Source organism: Peromyscus leucopus, chromosome 3 (genome assembly GCF_004664715.2).
Source record: "Peromyscus leucopus breed LL Stock chromosome 3, UCI_PerLeu_2.1, whole genome shotgun sequence".
Classification (NCBI taxonomy): Eukaryota; Metazoa; Chordata; class Mammalia; order Rodentia; family Cricetidae; genus Peromyscus; species Peromyscus leucopus.
In genome coordinates, this window is record NC_051065.1 from 37846653 (window position 1) to 37862682 (window position 16030).

Sequence of the window (16030 nt, forward strand, 5' to 3'; positions counted from 1 at the left end):
TGAATATAAAGAACCCTTCTTTCCCATTGTCCCTCCATTCCCAAATTACTGCTGGTTAACCCAGTTTTGTAAACAAACATTTAATGCGCAAAATATTCTGTTTTACAATACAGTGTAAAGCTTTTTTGAGGGTAACCATTTTGACAACTCATTATTAACCAAGCACAATTCCATTACCTACACAGTTCATTTCCTTTTTAATTCTCAAGCTACTGATAATTCTCTCTTGTGCTTACTTTTGTCTATCTGTTATCTGTCCGCTCCTTGTCAACTTCTGATCCTATTACCACCCTTTGTGTTCTCAGTTTCAAAGAGCTGCCAAAAATTTTCAGAATGACAAGGATCTCTTCTGGTCTGAAACATATGTAATTCATTAATTTCCCCCAACATTTATCAAGTACCCAGAAGATGAAAGCTTGACTAAAACTTAGATAATGGTAAATATAAATTTTAGAGTTTAGGGCAGTGGTTCTCAACCTCTGGGTCAAGACCCCTCGGGGAGTCGAATGACCCTCTCTTTCACAAGGATCACATATCAAATAGTCTGCATATCAGATATTTACGTGACAATTCATAAAAGCAAAATTACAGTTACGAAGTAGCAATGAAACTAATTTTGTGGGTGGGGATCATCACAACATGAGAAACTATTAAAGGGCTGCAGCATTAGGAAGGGTGAGAACCACTGGTTTAGAGTCTAATAAAGACATGGTCTGAGAAGGTAGGACTTGCCTACATGAGGTAAGCCCTTGGTTTGATCACCAGCAAATGAAGAAGACAGAATCAAAGAAAGGTAAGTGGCATGTCAAGTAAAGGCAAGAACACCTCACCCCTAACCCAGTTCAGACTAGCAAAGACCTCACTTTTTTTTTTTTTGGTTTTTTGAGACAGGGTTTCTCTGTGTAGTTTTGTGCCTTTCCTGGAACTCACTTTGTAGACCAGGCTGGCCTTGAACTCACAGAGATTCACCTGCCTCTGCTTCCCAAGTGCTGGGATTACAGGCGTGCGCCACCACTGCCTGGCCCAAAGACCTCACTTTTAAGCAAAGACCTGAAAGACAAGTAGAATTAGGTGGGACAGCAGCATGGAGCTGGGGATGGAAAGATAATGAGTATAGAAAATTCTACACAATGAGAAGCACCTAAAAGGAGCTCAGAGCTCAGCAACAATATGAGCATCCAGAGCACTAGAGTACATTTTAAGGAAATTGAGCTGCATCTCACAACAGGAAAGTGATATGACCAGATATATATTTAGATCTCGTTATCACTCACTACAACATGAATCTGAAAGATCACAGATCTGGGGGCTGGAGAGATGGCTCAGTGGTTAAGAGCACAGATGACCCAGGTTCAATTCCCAGCACCCATATGGCAGCTAACAATTGTCTGCAACTCCAAGATCTGACACCTTCACACAGATGTACATGTAGGCAAAATACCAATGTACATAAGATAAGAATAAATAAATTATTAAAAAAAAAAAAGAAAGATCACAGATCTGAAATGGGGGACATGAAGGAGGCAACTATAAACAAAAGTAAATAAAGACACAAAATAATAGCTAGAAATAACAAGTTGTGGCAGCACGCTAGATGAGAATAGAGGGTAGAATACATAATTCTAGCTTGAATCACTGCATATATGACACAGAGACAGGAACAGCCACAACAAGGCAAGGTAGGTGAAGAACACTAAGTTTTGAACACATTGGATGGGGATTATGTGCTGTGTAACAGTTTCCTCCGGGATTAAAACATTCCATCCTTAGGGGAAGTCTCTTCATAAGAGCTCAAAATAGCTTCAAAGTCCCTGAAACTGACCAGATTCAGTAGGCCCCTCCCTGACAGAGCAAATCAACAATAAGAGCTCAGGGGAAGTCAAGCTGAGCTGGTCAGGACTCAGAGAGGCAGAGCTGCACAGACTGTCTACAAAGACTACTCTCAGACCACCACAGCTGCAAGGAAGAAGCAGAAACCAGCCGAGTTGCCTAGAAAGGTTCAGAGCAACTGAGGCACCTGGAAAGGACACTCTCCGACCTGTTGAGCTACCTGTATGTAGGCTGTGCAGTGTGCTCCAGGTTCCCGTACTTGTGAGCTGTCACCTGTGCCAACCTGAGGTGGCTTTGAGTCCTTCTGCTCTCTAAGTAACCCCACTAAAACTCCCTGGCTCACCAAGCTGGAATTTGGTGGTATCCGTTCTTTGGTCTGGTGTGGGCTCCCTATCTAGCATGAGTAGACTTGTGTGCTGTACCTCCCTAGGAAAACTTTGTCACACAACATTATGTCAGGAGACAGTTGAATATACAGATCTAAAATACTGGACCAAACTCAGACAGACCTTAGACTAGAAATAGATACTAGGGAACAAACAAGGTAATTAGCAAAGCCAGTGTGCAAAGTGCCCAAAACCCAAAGGGCAATGAAGTTAGTAAAAGAAAAACTAAGAAAATACCATGAAGGGAGGAAGACTGGAGGATAAATTATTAAACTGTAGACTAAAGGTTAAGAAACCATGTTTAATCTTGGCTAACGGCTAACTGGTTGTCTAAAAACGAAAAAAGAATATGAAATGACTTGCTCCTTACAGGAACAGTAGCCATTGTTCTTCTGATGCTGTACGAACTTTCAAGATGGTCCTTTCCACACATGCTTACACAGGCACATACACTAACAGAATGTAATTCCCCTCTATGTAGAACAGTTATTTTAAAGTACACATGAACTCAGCACTAATTTTCAGTTATATCTAATAACAGAACTCTACAGTAAGGTATTTGACTATGGCTCAACTTCAATTCTACAGACCTCCACACAACTTTAAAATCATATACTTATCCTCTCCATCAAGTCATAAATTTACATATGAATAAATCCAATTTTCTTTTTTTAATGATTTATCTATATTTATGTGCACTGGTGTTTTGCCCACATGTATGTTTGGGTAAGGATGTCAGATCCCCTAGAACTGGAGTTACCAACAGGTGTGAGCTACAATGTGGGTGCTGGGAATTGAACCTAGATCCTTTAGAAGAGCAGCCAGTACTCTTAACAACTAAGCCATTTCTCTAGCCCAAATAAATCCAATTTTCTTGCAACAGATTCAACAATCAATATACCTTAATACAGATTCCCTCTAAAAGTAGTTAACTTTCTGTGTTCAGAGTACCGGCCATTTTATCAATTACAAGAAAAAAGATTACTTCATTTTACTAATACACTTCAATACTATCAATATCTCTCTCCTGTACTTTCAGCCACTCCATCATACATTCTACCAAGCTATTTTTCCTATATTATCAATCTGAATATATTATCACCCTACAAAAAACAAACAACAAAAACCTGCCTTGTTCATGCCCACAAAATGAAGTATAAACTCTTATTCTGGCAAAATAAGGGAATGTGAGACTTTCAACTATCGTGCCATCTTATCTTCAAACTGCGCACAAAGCCTCAACTCTCAGGGCTGCTGAGATGGTCCACACATGTGGTCTGAATGAGAAACAGCCCCGTACCCGGCTGGACCCATCTGACCCCTTGGCCCCCAGTGGATGGCCCCGTCTGGAGGAAGTGCGTCACTGGGAACCTGGCTCCACCTCCAGCCACCCTCTCTGGTCTGTGCCTGTGGTTGGAGGTGTGATCTCTCAGTTTCCTCCTTTGGCTGCCAGGCCTGCTGCTTCTACCATGCGTCCCTGCCATGATGGGTCCTTACCCTCTAGGACCATATATGAAAATGAACTTTCTTCTGTGAAGCTGCTTCAGATCACCGTGTCAAAAGTAACACAGGGATTACGGCACTTGACACCAAGCTTGACAACCTTAGGTCCCCACAAGAGACCTGCCTACACAAAGTTGTTGGCTGACCTCCACAAGCACACCATGGCACATGCCTCCAATAAAACAAATAATCTGCACAAATAAATAAATAATAAAATAGATGAATGAATAAAAACTTGTAAAGTATCAATCTTATACAAACGGCTCTGCTTACATACCAATGAATATTCCATACACATTAATTTTCCTATAATTGTTTTTAAAAGTGATTTTTGCATGAGTGCGCGTGTGTGGGTGTGTGAGCAGGGGGAGGGCCCACAGGGGTGCCAGAAAGAGGCATTGGATCCCCTGGAACTGGAGTTACAGGCTGTTGTAAGCCACACAGTGTGAGTGTTGGGAACTGAACTTGGATTCTCTTCACCACTGAGTCATCTCTCAGTCTCCCCACCCTCCTTCCTACCATTTCCCCATCCCCAAACGCCTTTCTCCATCATCTCCATTTATCTAAACCCAACTGGTCTTCCAAAGCCCAATTTTCTGACTGGCAAATAATCTCACAGCACCATCTATGGGTCCAGTTAAAGACCTAAAATAAAATTAATACAATTTACTTAGTAGTTTAGAGCTAGAACCCTGAAGCCGGATATCTGCAAGTCTGAAACCTAGACTTGTATATTCATTTTATATATTACATTTTACAGACCTCTACATAGTATCTATAAAAGATATAAAATTACAGGTAAAATGCTGACTACAGTTCTATAATTGTTGGTTACTGGATGACGGTCATTCTGTTCTCAAATTCATAATCTAGCTCAAGTTGTACCTAACAAAATACTGTATCAATTCGTGGCCTATCATAAAAATGTTTGACAGAACTTACTAGTTCTCATATTTTCATTATCTTCAAACTGGAAAATTGAGTAGGAGTCAATATTTACTACCTTTTTTTTTTTTCTATACAGAGTTTCTCTGTATAGCCCTGGCTGTCCTGGAACTCACTCTGTAGACCAGGCTGGCCTTAAGCTCAGAGATCTGCCCACCTCTGCCTCCCATGTGCTGAGATGAAAGGCATATGCCATGAAGCGTGGCCACATTTGCTATTTTTTAATTTATTTTTGTTTTACTTCTTACTTATTTATTTATGTATATGAGCGCTGTAGGTTTGCACAACAGAAGAGAGCATCAGATTCCTTTATAGGTGGTTCTCAGTCATCATGTGGTTGCTGAGAATTGAACTCAAGACCTCTGGAAGAGCAATCAGTGCTCTTAACCACTGAGCCACCTCTCCAGCCCTGTATCTGTTACCTTTAAGATATAATATTGACCAGTAATTCAGCAAGAAAACAATAGTAGATCGACTGCTTTCCAGAATATTGCTCCACATAACAAACCAATTAAAGTGGCTCTGAATTAAATACCTATTAAAGAAGTAAAATTGAAGCAATATAATGGTTATACCCAAAATTATTATATTGTTTTATTTTCTCCTATATTACATTTTTCACTATAAAATGTTAAATATTTTTTTCAATCTATAGTTCAAGAACATAAAATGTACAACATAAGGATCAGGATATGTTCAAAAATAAAAGTGGTTGAAGTTACAAGTTAGTTTCGTGGATAAGACACATATTTTTGTTTTCTCTACTATACACAAGATTTTGTAAGATATTTCATAACTATTACTTTTATTCTACCAAGAAATAAGAACTTTTATTTTTCCACATCCTATTTTAAACAGTTCATCTATAATTTGAAAGATTTAATTCACTAAGGAAGGCAGAAAGTTGAGATTTATTATAATCAACTTAAAGCCCCTGAAAGATTCATTTCTTTCAAAAAGCTAGTATAGGGTTGTCAAGGTGGCTCACTAGGTAAAGGCCTTCCCACCGAGCTCAGCAACAATCCTGGGACCTACACAGCGGAGGGAATAATGGGCTCCTTCCTGAAAGCTGTCCTCTGACCTCTACACACAGTGTGGCATATGCATACACATCTCCATACATACACAAAATGAATAAAAGTGTTTCACTTTTTAAACAAAAGCTAGAACATAGCAACATTTTCTATGAATATACATATGGTATTTCCAGAAACCAGAAAGTCAGATGCACATCAGATTCCAGCTATCAATGCATTCAGTGACGCTAAAAGGCTTCAATGTATTAGAAAAAGAAGGCTGGGAATTCCCATCCCTTAGCAATCTACAATGAAAACAAACACACAGAGAAGAATGGCGCTGGAGATGGCTCGACGGTTAAGAGCACTGGCTGCTTTTTCAGAGGACTCAGATTCAGTTTCCACACGGCGGCTCCTGGCTGTCTATAACTCCAGTTCCAGAGATCTACACCCTCTTCTGGCCTTGGGTATCAGGCACACACATGGTACACAGACATACATGCAGACAAAACAGCCATAAATATGAAATAAACAAAAGAATAAATTTTAAGAGTACATTAAGCCCCTAGATTTTGATAAACAATGTCTACAAAATGCCAGGCTCACATCATTCCAGCAACCACTCTGTGAAAGGTAACATCATCACCTAACAGTATGAATGGCCTCTCAGCCATACAGACTTACATCATTTGTAAGACAATGAAAACTGGAGACAGTAAGTGAATGAAGCCAGTCGCAAGGAGACAGTAAGTGAATGAAGCCAGTCGCAAGAAGACAAATAAAACAGCGCATACGTGTGGCTCCTGGTTTTACACATAAAACTATGAATGCAGAGATGCCGTGAGAGTAGAGATAAAACTGTCTGAGGGAAAGGGACTAACGGAAGGGGGAGAGAGGTTCAAGGAAAGGGAGGAGAGAGCAAGCCTAAGAGTGGTCTGTTCAACACACAGCACACGTGGACTGTTGAAACACATGTATGTATAAAGACTCAAAAAGAATTAAATACTTGACCCACGGTATACAAAAAGGAACAAATCAAAATAACACTAAAATTCAGTATCTCCTCTAAAAACATACTTAGTTGTCACCACAATGTATCTCTGTAAGGCATGACCATCAACGTGACTGAATCTAGAGATTGGTTTTCTAGAGGGAAGAATATGAAGTCACAAATGGGAGACTCGAAACCAAGTAAAACTGGTGGCCTTCTAGGAAGAAAAGAAACCAGTCTCTCCCTCCCTGCCCCACACAAAGCAAGTGCCTGGGAGAGACCATGTGAATACACACAGTTGAGAAGACAGGCATCCGCAAACAAGAAAGTGACCCTTCTAGAACTGAAGGTGTCAGAACACTAATCTCAGGCTTCCAGCTTACACAACTGTGAAGAAATTAACTTCCGCACACTAGGCTACCTTGTCTAGGTGAGGAAGCCATTCTGTCCAGCATCTGGCCAAAAGAATCAAATAAAGTTTAGTCTGAAGAAGCAGAGAGTGATTAGCCCAGGGGGAAAAAAACATATTAAAAACATAAGCTCAGTCAGTAAGCCCTGTCCATACATGCTCAGGAGCTTTCGATGAATCTTGGTAACTCTCTCTTAAATATGAAAGAACTGCTAAAAATAATACAGATTTGAGGGCAGCCTCCAAATAAATGGGACCAAAACAAACAGGAAAAAAAGATTAGTAGAACCAAAAGCAAGGCAGGAAACAGAATATTTCAAAGAAACTATAATTAGCATCCCTGAAAAAATAACAGAGATGCTGAGCCCATTTAAAAAAAAGAAAAGATTGCAATATAGGAACAAAAACAAGGGCTTACACTTTTCTTTAAAGCTGAAATTTTCAAAATCAACGAAAGGGCTGCCATACATCGAAATAGAACAGACAACGTTTTAGAGATCAGTTTCTCTGAACACCAACATCTGAAGGCAGACAATAACAGAATGCCATCTTCAAACTTCCCAGGGCAAGTGGCTTGAGAAAAAAACCTCTCAACAGATAAGCAGCCAAGTGTGGGGGTAAAAGTAAACCCAAAAAGTACAGTTTCACATATTCCTTACAGTGCTGCCAGTAGACAAAAATGAAAATAGGAGGATAAACTAAAAGGCAGGGATCCAGAAAAAAGGAACACAGCAGCAATGAAAGGACCTGCAGGAAGTCACGAGTTCAAGTCCCAGGGTGGACAGCTTTATGCAGGTGCCTTCAAGAGGAAGCAAGCAGGACTAAATCAGGAAGAAGGTACAGAAGGGATTATCATTTATCTGGCAGATTTAGCCACATGGAAAATTATACTAAGAAGCATGTTAGAGAGCTGCTGGAGGGTACAGAAAGACTTTACTAGAAGCGTGTGCAGGGGGGTGGTGTACAATAGGTTACCCCAAAACACCATCTTAGTAAACTACTACAAATACTCTCAGCAGGGCCGATCATGACAACTCTAAGTACGGGACTAAAAGGATGGCTCAATGGGTAAGACAGCTTGCTGCTCACCCATGAGCACCTATGTAAGAGGCCAGGCATGGCTGACTGTGACTGTCACCCCAGCACTGGGGGACAGAGACCGGTAGATCTCTAGAGCGCTCTGGCCAGTCTGCTTAGCCACAGACAAGTGTTCCAGTGCAGTGAGAGATCCTAATCCAAGGCAGTAAGGCAGAGAGCAATAGAAAACACCCAGATTCCGCTCTGGCCCCTGCATGGGCATGCACCACACACACAACACACACGACACATAAACAAACTACACATACACAGAAGGAAATACTCCACTACTGCGATGTGTGAAAGTACATGACACCTTCAGTACACCATTTTCACTTTCCACTTTTTTTTCACGGACAGAGTCTCACTAGACGGTGGCACACTCCTTTAATCCCCCAGGGAGGCAGATCTCTGGGGAGTTCAAGGCCAGCCTGTTCTACAGAGTGAGGTCCAAAAACCCTGTCTCAAAAAACCAAACTCTCAGGAGGAAGATCACAGCTGGTTCCAGGTGAGTCTGAACTGCACTCTTTCATTTCAATCCTAAAATGTTCTGCATAACAGCCCCCGCCAGCAGCCTTGGAGATGGCGGGTACACACCACTTGAGCTCTGTACTCAAGGTGCCCAGACTAGAAACTACTTATTCGAATCTGCGTTAAAGGTGGGTTAGGACTAATCCACCTTTAATTTGTTGTATGGTTAAGAAAAATAATAGCCATGCTTCAGACTCAACAGTGACTAAATGTTGTCTCAGGTTGTTTTGAATACACGTCTATTTTATCTGCATGTTTTCTGTTAGGTAAATCATCTAGCCAGGTGTGATAGATGGCCCACACACAACGTGAAAGGGCTCTAACTAGACGCAGTGGCTCACACCTGTAATCCCAGAGTTAAGAGGCTGAGGCCAGCCTGTTTGTTCTACATGGTAGTTGGCTAGCCAGAGCTACAAAGGGACACTGTCTCAAAACACAACAAACAAAAACAGATAAACAACAAAAAAGCAATTCTAAGGATTTTTAAAACCCATGTGTAAATACAGGAGCAGTGTTTAATACAGATACAGAACTGGCATCTATTTTTCTTTTGAGACAGAGTTTCTCTGTGTAGCTTTGGCTGTCCTAGAACTCTCTGTAGACCAGCCTGGCCACTATCTCAGGGATCCGCTTGCCTCTGCCTCCCGAGAGCTGGAATTAAAGGTGTGCATCACCACTGCCCAGCAAGATCTATTTTTCTTAAATGTCTTTATAACTAATTTCTGGTACTAACTCTGTTAAATCAAGGAGCTATGGATAATCAAGGGGTTAATGAACTAGTACTGCCAACTTAGAGAATCATTTAAAAAGTATATACTTCGAGCAACAATCACTTCGTCATCCGTTCACTAAGATTTATATAAAGAGCACAGAAAAATAAACACTGCACTATAAACAAGTACTTGTACATTTGCAGCAGCACCTATGAAACAAATATATCTAAAATCGTGTTTCTTTGCTACCACTTTTTTGTTAAAGCGGAACCCAGATTCAGTTAAATTCAAACTCTAAAGTCCACCAAAACACCGAAAAGCTATCTTTTGCTTTAATTTTTCTCAATAAAATTCTATCCAAAAAATTAATTATTTAAAGTTAATAGTTAAGATCTAGCTACATGTGATGGTCCACACCTTTAATCCGAGCAGGCGGATCTCTGTGATTTCAAGGTTAGCCTGGTCTACAGAGTGAGTTCCATGACAGCCAAGACTACACAGAGAAACCCTGTCTCAAAAACCCAGGGAAAAAAAAAGAGAGAGAGAGAGGAAGAAAAAGAAAGAAAACAGTTAATATCTAGCCATTATCCCACATAGGTCATGGGAAAATATCTTTCCCACATCTTAATGTAAAAACTATCACTGCTTATACTTTAATAGGTACCTCACGAAAGAAGGGGCTTAGGTTTGGGGGTTACTACATTTCTTTGTAGGGGCAGGCACACTTTTGTCACAGAGGGTAGAGGTCAGAGGACACCTTGTGCGAAGCTGGTTCTCTCCATCCTGTGAGTCCTGAGGACTGAACCCAGATGGTCATGCTACACAGCAAGTATCTGAACCATCTCAACAGTCCCCCAATGAAGGATGTTAGATGTTACCTTTAACAGCCACTTCACCATAATGGTCATACATTAATACTACACACACACACACACACACACACACACACACACACACACACCACATTTTAAGCCAATATTGTTTCTTAAAATATTTCTTTTCACCATTCAAATACTCTTCAAATACTCCAACAATGGAGTTCAGGTCAGCAGAGAATTCGTGAAAAGCAAATGGGAAGCATACACAAGTAAGAATGATTCCAAACTGCACATGGATAGACTTTGAAGCCTTTTGTAACTTAAATTTTAGATTTAGCCACTACAACACAGAGATTTAAAATACTAACCACCTAAAACCCCTGAGCAGAAGGAAAGTAAATTTCATCCTCAAAACATTGCTGAGGCAGCACTCTAAAAATCTGGAGTAGCGTTACGCTGTTGCACCGGGAACAAGAGTACAGGTCCACTAGCTTGGCTTAGATACAGAAATTCACATGGTCGTGTGCAGCATTCCTTTACATTGTGAATAGTGAACACTTCTATTCAGACAATTTTTCAAGATCTAAAGCTACCATTAGATCAACAAGGCTAAACTGCTTGGCATTTCACTCGCATTCCAAAACAAAACAGAACACTTCACAACACTGTGTGACAATGACAATGTATATTTATATAACCTCGTGATCACATAAAGATCTACTTTCCAATCCATCCACTTTATATTAGTCAGATCTCTATATAACCACAGGTAACTAAGGACCCCTTATTTTAAAGAAATACTGAAAACTATACTAGCTCGTATTACGAAATAATACTGAAAAAGGGCATGTAAGAAAATTTCCCATTTCTTATGCAGAAACACTTTACAGACTTGATTTGGTCAAAAAAAAAAAAAGTCAAAGCATCTGACTTTATCATTGCTGCAGGGGGAAAAAGAATATGGCTGAATGCTTCTGAAGAGCAGTGTTTAAAACAGGACCACTCAAAACATTTTAAGACTATGGAGCTGCTCGAAAGGTGAAAGACGGGGAGCGCCTTAGAGAGCGCACACTCGGAGCCCTGCACACTACCTCATTTCCCTAATAGGGCCGAAACGTGCCGGTGCTGCCAGCTTCCCGCGTGCCAGTGCACCCACCACCGCGTTTTTTTTTTTCTTTTTAGGGGCAGGATGTTCTGGTGTCGGAGGCTGCGTCGCAGATGTGAATGCCGCGCTCACGTCCGATCCCCTCGGCGATCTCTAAAGACCCGTGCCGCCTCGGTGCTCAGCCCCACTCCGACACGTCCCGCAGCGCCGGAAACCCCGACCTCGGCGTCCCCTCCCCCGCGGCACCCACCTCGCGGCGGCGGCGGCAGCGGCGGCCCGGCCTCCCCGTTCTCGTCGCGGGCGGCGCCGCCGAGGCCGTGCCTGCGCCTCTCCTTGTCGCGCTTCTCCTTGGGTCTGCGCGGCTTGGCGGCGGCCGGCGGGGCGGCGGGCGGGAGCAGGACGTGGTGCGGCTGAGCGTGCAGCAGCGACGGGGCGACCAGCAGTCTGCGCGCCACCGGCGGAGCCGAGGAAGCGGGGACCGAGGAGGCGCTCGGGCTGGCGGACAGGGAGAAGCAGCCGCGGGCCGAGGCCGGGGAGGCGGCGGCGGGCAGAGCCGCGAAGCTCCACGCCGCCGGGCTGCCGTAGCTCTGGGGCGGCGGGGCGGCGGGCGGCTGCAGCTGCCTGCCGTTCCCGCCGCTGCCCCCTTCCCCGTTCACTCTCCGCGGCGCCTTCTTCTCCTCGGTCCGAACCTTCTTGGCGGACCCAGCGCCCGGCGGCTCCCGCGCGGCGGGCTGCAGCTTGCCGAACGCTTCCTTCTCGGAGAGGACAGCGGCGGCGCCGTAAGCTGGGTTCGGCGGTTCCGCCATTTTGCGCTCCTGTTGTATTTACTCTCGTCCGCTCCCCGGCGCGGGGCACGGGGCGGGGTCCCCAGGCCCCGGCCGAGCTTCCATTGGGCGCGCTAAACTGAGGGATCCTTGAACTCACCAATCAGAAGCGCGGGCATAAGCCGTCAGGGCGGGATTACCGAGCGGGGCCATCTTCGGAGGTCAGAGGTCCTCTCGGCACGGCCGGTGGCGGAGTTCCTGAGAAAGGAGAGTGCTCGCCGGTCGCTCGAGGGAACTCGGGTGCCGCGGGAAGAGCCCCGAAATCTGCCCCGACCGAGGTAGCGCTGGTGTTCGCCTCAAAGACTTTGCCTTACTTGTACCGCTTTCTCTTTCTACCGTGAGGTGGCTTGGGTCCCTTCTTGCTCGTTCTGAAAACCGGGTTCCGTCCGGCGTTGTTCATCTCGCAGGAAATTAGTGGAGAATTCGATTGACTGGAAAAGGCTAAAATAGGGCACAGATGCCTTATTTTAACTAACGTCGTAAATGTTAGTGCTTTAAAAGAGAGTTCCCTGCTGAACTGGAACTTACATCGCTTTGGAGCGTGAAGATAAAATTCACCCACTGTTTGGAGACTCTAAATTGAACTTGAGTGCTAAAGGTTTTAATTTTAATTGTACCTTTAACTTGTCAACAAAAATCCGTTAGCGATGTTTATAAATGTTTGAAAAATCAAGTTAGATGTCTTTATTTCAGAGTTATCACTATGAGATTTTGCCAAGCCTGTGCTTTGACTTTTATCTCAAAAGATTTGGAATTTGGGGGGTATGGGTTACAACACAGTTGAAGACATTTAAGAGCATGCCTTTAACTCTTAGATACTGAGATCAGAATCACAAGAGGCTGGATGTAAAGATAACAAGTAGTCAAATTAGACCACCAGGGGAAGGAAATTTTGTGGTTCCTAAGAACAGTGGCTGTTACTTTCTGCAAACAGTTTTTACAGTTACCTTTCAAAAATAGTCTACTGACCGGAGGAAATTGGAATACTTTGTTATTTTGTTACCTTTCTTTTACACTCATCCCCACTTAGGAGTTTTTAATGTTGTTTATAAATACATTGTTTAGCTTGTCTGGTTTGGTTTTTTTGAGTCATAGTCTCTCTATGTAGTCCTAGCTACCCTGAAACTCACAGACAGCTGCCTGCCTCAGCTGTCCCAATCAGTTCCCTGCACCTCATACCCCAGTGCTGGGATTAAAGGTGTCCACCACTATGGCCAGCCTCATTTTTCAGTTTTTAGAACAAGATTGTTAACATAAAGAGTATTTCCTGAAGCTAGACCCAGAAAGACAAATTTTGCATATTTTCCCTAATGTGTGAAATCTAGATTTGAATCTATAGATAGATAGATAGATAGATAGATACATTTATATACACACACACATATATATATTTGGCATAAAAGGAGAAGAGGAGATGGAAAGGCAATGAGGGAAAGAAAGAAAGTTACCTCATGTTCTCTCTCATGGGAATGAATATGTATGTATATGGTATGAAAGCAGAGAAGGACTACTTGGAGAAAGGAGAGGGGACCATCCCAAAGGAGATGAGAGGATAGTGTTATGAATATGAGCAAACAAGGATATTACCTGTGTGAAAATGCCATGATAAAACTGTGAATGCCAAATCAAATGAGGACTGTTCACTTCTGTAGATTATCTGATTTAGGCATTCATAACAAACTTAAGTTCTATGAACAGTATCAGTTGGTCTAAAGATCTTTTTAAAATTCATTTTTCCATTTTCTCTCTTTTAGAAAACATTTGCTTGTGCAGTGGGGATGAATGTCCAGAAAGGAAATAACTGTTTAATGGTCTACTAACTAAATATACAACTAAATATTTATGCATCTCAAATATTAAGTATCAAAATATGTAGTTCCTAGCAGTGAGAGCAGGTGCTGAAATGTGCTGGCAGCATATGTCTTCATTAACAGTAGGAGAGAAGATAGGACTGGCCATCACCTACTCACCAGCCTGCTGATACCGGCCAGGCCACTCTGCCTGGTAAGATCGCTATTGTCTTATTCATTAAATGAGTGCATTTGACTACATGGTTACTATATCCCATATCTGTCATTTTCAAGATTTGCAAAATCACACTGAAACCATTACAATTAAAGTAATTTCTCTAAGACATCGTGATACAGTCCTGTGATCCTAGCATTTGAGAAATAGAAGCAGGAGGACCAGAAGTTCAAGGTCATCTTCAACTAACTACATAATGAGTTCAAGGCCAACCTGGGCTACATGAATACCTGTCTAAAGTAACATAAATTTTTAAATATTTTTTTTTTATTTTTATTGTATGTATTCCAGTGTTTGCCTGCAGGTATATATGTGACCACATGTATGCCTGATGCCTATGGAAGCCAGAAAAGAGCATAGAATTTCCTGGAATTCTTTTAAGATTTATTTATTTATATATATTATAATATATATATATATATATACAGTGTTCTGCCTACATGCCAGAACTGGACACCAGATCTCATTATAGATGGCTATGAGCCACCATGTGGTTTCTTAGAATTGAACTCAGGACCCCTGGAAGAGCCAGCCAGTACTCTTAACCTCTGAGCCATCTCTCAAGCCCCAAGGATTCCCTAGAATTTGAGTTATAGACAGTTGTGAACGGCCTTACTTGGAAACAAATCCATGTCCTCTGCAAGAGGCTCCTAACCCATTGGCCATCTCTCTAACCCCTAAAATAACTTTTGTAGCTACTAACCTAAAAAGAAGAGTGCCTTTTTATCAGTTGATGTCATGCCAGGAAATTTGTACCACTCATTTCCTACACTGTAACTCAGAAAAATCTAACCTTAAGATTAAAGTGCACTGTGTGTGAAGTTATTATTTCTTGCCTCATAGTACACTAACAGGCCTGCTTTTAAACTTAATGAATCTGAGCAAAAATATGGTTGTGGAGGCCCTGCACCTTATAAATCAAAATAACAAATTCAAGTAAAATATTGTGGTAGTTTGAATGATATGTTCCCCACAGGCTTGTTTGAGTGCTTGGTCCCAGTTAGTGAAATTGTTTGGGAAGGATTAGGAGGTGTGGCCTTGCTAGAATATGTGTATCATTGGGTGGGCTTTGAGGTTTCAAAAGCTCATGCCAGGCTCTGTGTCTCTGCCTGCTGCCTCTGGATCAGGATGTAAAGCTCTCAACTACTGCTCCAGCACCATGCCTGTCTGTTTCCTGTCCTGATAATAGTGGACTAATGCTCTGAAACTGTAAGCAAGCCCCCAATTAAATGCTTTCCTTTAAAACATTGCCTAGTCCTGATATCTCTTCACAGCAATAGAACAGTAACTAAAACAAATCTGTTCTGCTGCTTTGGACAAAGTGACTTTTACGGTATTCTGGAAAACCAAATTTAAATTTAGAATTTTCAAAGTTCCCAACTGATTCCATTCTCCTGACCTGACTCTCTACCCACTATACCAAAAAAAAAAAAAAAATCCATGCATATACATGATGTGTTTAAGCGAAAATAGTGACATAATCAACAGCTCAGTGTACCCCAGGATCTGGGCAATGTGGAAGATATTAGGCTCCCAGGTTTCTTGACCTCATGGTCTCCTTGCCCTTTGCAATAGGAAAGCAGCTGAGTAGACAGAAACCTAAGGACAGTACTGTGCTATAAAACATACTTATTATAACTAAGTCCAAGGATAATAGGCAGTAAAATACGGCCTCTGTATAATCAGCCATTTCCTTTCAACTGCATCATACCTAATAATGCTTAACTGGGAAAGAATGTCTACCACTGTCATCAGCTCCTCTTGGTGTGATTTTGTGTGTGTGTGTCTACATGTGCATAATATGCAAGCCAGAGAACAGCCTCAGGTGTTGGTCCTTGGATGCCATCCATCTTCTCT

At 42.2% G+C, this 16030-nt stretch overlaps 1 protein-coding gene across 1 annotated transcript in view; it reads right to left on the bottom strand.

Moving 5' to 3' along the window:
- The window catches only part of Rsbn1l (round spermatid basic protein 1 like), a 68840-nt gene extending 56601 nt beyond the window's left edge, over positions 1-12239 (bottom strand). The window contains exon 1 of the mRNA XM_028855134.2: positions 11575-12239. Within this exon, the coding sequence (XP_028710967.1) occupies positions 11575-12130 (556 nt within the window). The 5' untranslated portion in view covers positions 12131-12239. The remainder of the gene's footprint in view (positions 1-11574) is intronic.
- Between the last annotated feature and the right edge of the window lie 3791 nt (positions 12240-16030).